At 46.3% G+C, this 7,034-nt stretch overlaps 4 protein-coding genes across 5 annotated transcripts; 3 read left to right on the top strand and 1 right to left on the bottom strand.

Moving 5' to 3' along the window:
- The first annotated feature begins 166 nt into the window (after positions 1–166).
- Positions 167–1,225, top strand: LOC6544132. Its single transcript, XM_001973648.3, has one exon. The coding sequence runs from the start codon at positions 241–243 to the stop codon at positions 1,048–1,050; it is 810 nt and encodes a 269-aa protein (XP_001973684.3). The 5' UTR covers positions 167–240; the 3' UTR covers positions 1,051–1,225.
- A 739-nt stretch (positions 1,226–1,964) lies between these two features.
- Positions 1,965–2,934, bottom strand: LOC6544131. The gene has a single exon (XM_001973647.3). It carries the CDS (start codon positions 2,814–2,816, stop codon positions 2,049–2,051), a length of 768 nt encoding a protein of 255 aa, XP_001973683.1. The 5' UTR covers positions 2,817–2,934; the 3' UTR covers positions 1,965–2,048.
- Positions 2,935–4,125: 1,191 nt separating this feature from the next.
- Positions 4,126–5,049, top strand: LOC6544130. Of its 2 annotated transcripts, none has more exons than XM_026977076.1 (2): positions 4,126–4,695; positions 4,900–5,049. In XM_026977076.1, the coding sequence occupies exon 1, from the start codon at positions 4,182–4,184 to the stop codon at positions 4,680–4,682; it is 501 nt and encodes a 166-aa protein (XP_026832877.1). In that variant the 5' UTR covers positions 4,126–4,181; the 3' UTR covers positions 4,683–4,695; positions 4,900–5,049. The 2 variants fall into 2 exon arrangements, with proteins under 2 accessions (XP_026832877.1, XP_001973682.1); XM_001973646.3 differs by having other exon boundaries at positions 4,897–5,049.
- Positions 5,050–6,095: 1,046 nt separating this feature from the next.
- Positions 6,096–6,998, top strand: LOC6544129. The gene has a single exon (XM_001973645.3). It carries the CDS (start codon positions 6,178–6,180, stop codon positions 6,760–6,762), a length of 585 nt encoding a protein of 194 aa, XP_001973681.1. The 5' UTR covers positions 6,096–6,177; the 3' UTR covers positions 6,763–6,998.
- Positions 6,999–7,034: the final 36 nt, after the last annotated feature.

The raw sequence follows: 7,034 nt of genomic DNA, 5'->3' as shown, positions 1-7,034 counted from the left end.
TTCTGGCCCCTTCAATGCCGCCACAGACTCGCACAACACAACACCCTCTGGCAGACAGAAACTCACGCCCACAGACGGGGGTATTACATTTCCGGTTTGGGCCACTTGCGGAAGTTTCGCGTTAAATTAAATGCTCAGGGCTGAAATTATGACAGCTCCCGAATGGGTGGGAGCCATTTGTATAAATACGCCCGTCTGGAATGGAGTGCCAACAAATCGTCAGCAAATCGACCAACGAACATGTGGAAAGGACTCAGTTGCGCTCTACTGTGCCTGGCTGTGGTCCAGGCGGCAGTTATCCGGCCCGGAGGGGATTCGGAGGTTCCGGAAACCACCACTAGTGCGGTTATCCGGGATCAAGAGGGGGATGTCACCACCGAGGATTCCACAACTTTGGCGGGTCCTGCTTTGAGTCGCGACGAGGAGGCCAGCATACTGATTGATCCTGCCCCGGGCACGTTACATGAGGATAGCGCCGTGGTGCCAGAGAAGTCCGGGAAGCTCCTGCTGCTCAGTACAACACCCAAGCGGTTCCGTGAAATTGAGCGCCAGCTGGAGGAGCAGGACGACGAGGGGGAGGACAACAAGGCGGATGTGGAGGTAACCACAACTGAGCAGCCAAAGGAAGCCGCGGAGCAGACGGAGATGGAGAAGGAGGTCATCACCCCTGAAAGCTCAACCACAGAGAGCAGCACAACTGCGGCCACTACCAAACTGTTTGCCATCGATGCCACTCCGGCCGGAGTGGAGTCCCCACCTCCGAACGTGGCCATCTCCCTCTCCCTGGACAATGAAAATGCAACGCTTTCGGTTGCCGAGCAGCCGCAGGTGCCCGGCGACAATAATGTCGCCGTGGAGCTGGCCATCGTGGAGCCGGAGGCCGAGTACGTGCTGGTGGATGGCGGCCACGATGACCTGGACCTCCAGCTGGCCAGCTTCACGCACATCGACAGCGATGTCCACTTGCAGCCGGTTGTGCACTCCGTAGAAATCGTGCCCACCAGCTTCGATGATCCTTTGATTGTCAATTACGTGCACAATTTGCGCTGACTTTCCCAAGGAGGCGTGCCAGGACGAATCAATTAACCCGGCGCGGTGGCCACGCGGACTCTGTTAAAGTTTCTTAACTCGTTTTTGATGACTTTTGTTACTTCTTGAATATGCTTATTGAATGGCTTGCTGAATGGCCTTTAACGAAATAAACTATATATAAAAGGACATCTGATTCCTTACTTATTTACAAATCTGTTCATAAATATGGTACTTTGTATCCAAATTTATTGGAGCTGTCGCTTTAATAGAATGCCGTGGCAAATTCACGAAATTCTCACATAAAGTATTCCACAATATTGCCATAAATGTCTGCCACGAGAACACCGACCGCTCAACAAGTACCCACCAGTATAAAGTAGGTTCAATGGTCCCGGCGGATTCGCTCCTCCCGTCACTTGGTGCAGGGAGCACTCACATACTCGTTATTCAATTTGAATCCTCTATGAGGACGGGGTGGGATGGGCTCCACCTCCTCCTCCAAAGTCGCCGAACGCTTTCCGGATGCCACGCACGTTCCACGGTTAAAACTTTGCACATCCGCACGTCAAATTTAATACGGATGTCGGGATGGCGGGAAGTCCGGAGGTCGGGAAGAAGAATTCTCCCGCTGACTCTAGACATAAGCTGTCACCATTTGATAGAAAACACTCCTCCTTCAATTGGAAACGAAAACAACATTTAACAAAACATTCAGTGACGTTAGAGAAATAAAGTTTCGAACGTGCCGGAACTTCCGGCCGCTGAAAAGGATAATTTGTATTCCCATACAAATTTCCAGAATCTTTGCTGTCCAGTTATATAAAAAACAGCTCGAGTTACTCGTTACTCGAGAGAAAATAGTAGTTTATGAATTGAATTGATTTTCACCCAATTACTGTATAAGTAAATACCAAGGCCTTTAAGGTAAATAACAATAGAGAACATTTATTCTTCATTCACAAAAGTAACTTAAAATACTGAACTGTTAACAATGATTATGACTTCCCCGCGTTCGATCACCACCGCTGCTCCTGCGTGGTGTAGACAAATCTCCGCGATCTGGCAGCCTGGATCGGAAGCCGCGATCGCAGGGGAATAGCCACCGGAATGGAGGAAGGAACTCTAGCCACCACCACAGCAGGTCCCACATCGGCAGTAAAGAGCACACTCTCCGAGTCGGGCTCATCCTTGGATCCTGGCTCCGGAGTGGGTTTCAGGGGGTCAGTGCTGACACCGCAGATTGGGTGATCGGCGTTGCTGTCGGTGGAGTTGCTGGATAAGGTCTGCTGCTCCTCCTCCGTATCCTGCTCGGTGGGCAGGCGGAAGGCGCGACTTGGTCGGTAGCCAGCTGGTGGGTAAGGCGCCTTTATAAAAGCCCGACTGGAACGGGATTCCACAGATGGAGGAGCTGTGGTAGTGTCTACGGAGTCCCAGTTGGTGGTCGTGCTCCAGTCTTCGGTTGAATCTGTAGTGCTGCTTAACAAATCCTCGAGTGGCAGCTCGGTTGTGGTTGTCAGCTGATCCGTCCCCAAGCCAGAGCCTTCCTGAACCGCAACTTCCACTACACCCGGCCCTTCTTGGACCTCTACTTCCACTTCGCCTGGCAGCCAGAAGGAGCGACCTTGTGGTCTATAGCCCGCCGCCGGATAGGGGGCATCCCTAGCATCTGCCGGCTGATCCTCCTGCACACTGACCGCATACCGATTGATCCTGACCTGACGCGCTGTGATCTCGACGGGATTAAGGACCCAAAGGCAAAGGAGAACGGGTAGAATACACTGCATGCTGGACTTTCGATCTCGGCCCGAATTTAGCCCCAACTGATCCAGGTACGATTGTGGGCGATACTTTTATACAGAGTTCTCGATCCCGGAGAGTATTGACATGAGGCTTCTATATCGACTCGACATCGATTAGGCGCACACTTAATGATTTATTTTGCATAGCTTTTTGTTTGTTTCTGGTCTCCGCCGGCAAAACCACGTCCGCTGCCAGCTCATATCTCCACCATATCGCCCACATCGCCCACATTATCACCGGTCTCCAACTGCCAACTGGTGTCCGATGTCCACGTCCGATTCGCCATGTTCTTTGAAAATTAAATGCGCTTTGTACGTGACACGAAACTCAATCCCCAGCCAATTGAAAGCGAAAACGGAGCGAAGTCGACATCGTCCACTGTTGTCAATTGCATTATGCTGGAATTGTCAGCTTGAGCATTAGAATTTTTGATTAAACACTTATAATCAATATTTATGCGATCAACGATTTGCCGTTGAGGTGACCGCCAAGGTCACCCAGCCCATTCCCCCAAACGATTGTTTTACGTCACGTCCAGAACTATCATTGCATTAAATGAAGTGAGGATGATTAAATATAAATAATAGCTGTGAGCAAACGCACATACTCGTATGTACAATATATAAACCAAACTTAATTTTAAATTCGTAGCACTTAAACTGTCATTTAAGTAGGAGTATACAAATTCGTTTTACTTTGTACATATTTTATAATATAGTCTGCACACATCAAGCAATTTTACTTTCTAAAACTATTTATTATTTTTAGCAAATAATAAGTTTTTGAAATGAGAATGAGTGTGTTGCTAACTATAAAATATATTTGTTAAATAAAGAATTGGTATTAAAATACCGTAAATAAATTCCTTTCCATATTAGTTTTAAAAATTTCAAGGACTCGTGTCTTGAACTAAACTAAATGTTTGTCCGTCTCCATTTTACCAATATCCGTTAACTTCACCCCAATTTACGACTAGCCATTAATTTCGCCTTCTGTCCCATTAAGAGCGGTTTATTGTTAAGTGATTGGTTTAATCGAGGTGCAGACACTCAGATTTTGGACTGATTTCTGTCGGAACCTCGGACCTCACATCTGCTTCCTCTTTCTGGTCACGTCGTGGGCGCATAAAGACGCCGCAGACACCGCCGATCGTGGGTGACCAGACCATAGTGGAGTGCCGACGTCAGACCATAGGTCCAAAAAAGGATGTCCACGCTGGGTCCACGCGTCGCACATTAAACAGGTGCCCATCCAAGTCCTACCTATAAAAGCGCCCAGGGAGGCTCTTCAAGTCATCAGTCGTTGTTTCGGCCTTCCCACAGCTACACTTCAATCCTTCCATCTCCACCATGGCAAAGTTCCAGCTTATCCTCATGGCTGCAGCCCTTAGCTTGTTGGCCGTTTCCCAAGCCCAGCAGCAGCGCTATTCGCAGCGCCTGAGCCGCGGACGCTCGAGGTACTCCGCTCGCCAGGAGCTGGCTCCCGTCGACGCAGCTGATCCGGATGCCGTCACACCCTATCCCTCGGCGGATGAGCTAAAGCCGGAAGTGCCCTTCGACGAGGCTGCTGCTCCCTCGGCCGCCGAGCCCACGCCGGATGCCGTCTACGGACCGCCCGATGCTGCGCCTAACAGCGTTCCCGACGAGGTGTACGGCCCACCGGACGTGACCGGAAACGATCTGCCCGCTGCCGCTGACATTCCGGCGGAGCAGCAGGCCCGTTTGGTAGCTGGCAGGAGGCCGGCCAACTATCGGAGAGTGGCCAAGCCTGTGGCCTATCGTCGTCCGCTTTCCGCCGCAGCTCGTCCGGCCAAATTGAGTGCTGCCCGGTCCACCTTGCGACGCTTTTAAGGGGATATTCCAGGTAAGGATTTAACAACTCATTAAGAATAACTTTTGAGCCTCCAAAGCAATATTTAAATAATTTTATAATATATAATTATATAATTATTATAATTAATAGCCAATTCTCTATTCAGATTTATATACCCATATGAATTTAAATAGCTTGCATGGTTAATATCTAGAATTTAAATAGTTCTTTCTTTTTTGCTTGCAATTCCAGCAGCCAACTCAAAACAAAAACCAATGACGATCAAAACAGCCACGATGACGACAAAAACACACACAGGAACACTTTTTACCGGATCCCACACTCATACACACGAAACACACATCCGATTATAATATAATGCAAATAAATCTGATTGAGATAGAATGCTCTTTGTCTGGCAGACATACCAGTGACTCACTTCGTCACAGACGGGAAAGAATCTTTCCTAGACGCGTCCAAAAACTAATTTTCTGCCAACTTGATCAAGAAGTTATTGATCATCGGGAGAGTGGGTTAAGGGGAAGACCTGGAACCGGTTTGGGAACGCACGCTTCGCAAATTGGTGACGAATTTGGGATTGCCCCGACCGCAAAAAAACAAGAAATAAGCCAGACTGATCTTCCAGTGAAAAATAAATACTCTAATCTCGAATTCTTTTCAGGTCAGTCTAGGTAATCTGTGTGGGAAAATAGTTCAGATGGATCCAAACGAAACATAATGGAAATCAAATATTTATTATTATAGAAAAAGAAAACAAATGCTGATCTATGTTCATTTGTGCAATTACCTTAACCCTAAACACCCGAAACAGCTCCAGCATGTTAAAAGGAATTATTACGACTTTATATATGAGTATGTTGTATTTATGGAACCATTATCATGACTAAAACCATTTTAATAATAATTAATAAAAATATTGTTATGTATAAATAACAATATAAATGATTCATTTAATTGCATTACTGTACTGTAAGAGTATTTTTAGCCATTAAGATTAATACATTACACATCACAAAGTAAGGAAGCTAAGGAATTGCTCCCTTCATCAATAAACACAGTTTAACAAAGGCAATGACTGCAAATTTTCCGCCTAAATAGAGAGAGTATAAATTACGTATATCACGGGGAATTAAATATTTAATTAGTGTGACTAAAACTCATTACCATAATACACACCGAAATAATACGATGCAATTCTACATAAGAACGTTTTATTACCACTATTAAAAGTGGCTTAATTTTTTGCTTACCTTCCATTAATTAAAAAAACAAATTCAAATTTAGCATAGATACTATTTAACGCATTTTATAATAATGACGACGCCTCAAACATTTTTCTTTCTGTGCAACTTGTTTGATTTGAAGAAAAGCTGCTTCCGAGCAGAGAGTGGAAGCTTATTTAAATGATCTTTCAAGTCGCCTGTACTCAGTTGTCGGAGAAGATCAGGCCAGATTACTTCACGTGAAGCTACCGGAGAAGCTCGTACAGAAAGTGAAATTTTCATTGCAAAAATGTTGAAGCGAATGTTTACCGTGGCTATAATCACCATGACTCTGTTGGAAATTGCCCGAGCCCAACGGCCCGCCTTTTCGGGATTGAGGCCACCAGGTGGACTAAGTCAGAAGGACAAGTACCACGCAACTCAAAACACAGCCGTGGAGAACATCACCGGAGTGGATATCGCTACTAGATTTGGAGAGCCATCCAGTTCGCAGAAGCCAGCTTTAGTCAATCTACCTTTTGGAGCCTCCCAGAGGCCCCCCGTTGGAGTTCCCCTGGTACTGCCAATAAGTGGGTCTGCTCAGGACTCGGATTTCTCGGTGGCCAACCGATTTGGAGCAGAGAACAACCCAGAATCCACATCCCAGTCCACTAGTTCCACAGCCGGAAGTCCCGCAACCTCCGTGACCCCTGTTCTCAGCCAGCTGCCCATCGATGCCCATGGTGATCGGGAGTGGGTCAACCACTTGAGCCAGCTGCCCGTGGAACAGCAGCCCTTCTGGTTCATTAACTACCAGGCAATCGAGGCTCATCGGAACAGCTCGAGACCTAATGTGGGCGCTCTGGAAACGCGGGGATCTTTCTTCCGCGGTTAATTCCGCGGAAATTTATAACAATGAGATTTTTAAAGTTTCCGTTTTACTAACTCAAATATGTGCGAATTTGAATATATAGAATTACTTATTTATTTTATATAAAGAAGAGAAATATGCGTATTTATAGGTTGCGATAATGGAATCAACTCAAAGTTGATAAGATTGATGGCATGTCCGAGCAAATCAATTATTTGTTGAATATTTTTGAGGTGATTAACAAAAGTCGTGATGATAACCTTGAAGCGTCTTTTAATTGCCTCGATTTATAATTT

This window comes from Drosophila erecta, unplaced genomic scaffold (genome assembly GCF_003286155.1).
Source record: "Drosophila erecta strain 14021-0224.00,06,07 unplaced genomic scaffold, DereRS2 tig00000021-arrow-pilon, whole genome shotgun sequence".
NCBI lineage: Eukaryota > Metazoa > Arthropoda > Insecta > Diptera > Drosophilidae > Drosophila > Drosophila erecta.
This window is presented reverse-complemented; position numbering and strand designations above follow the sequence as displayed.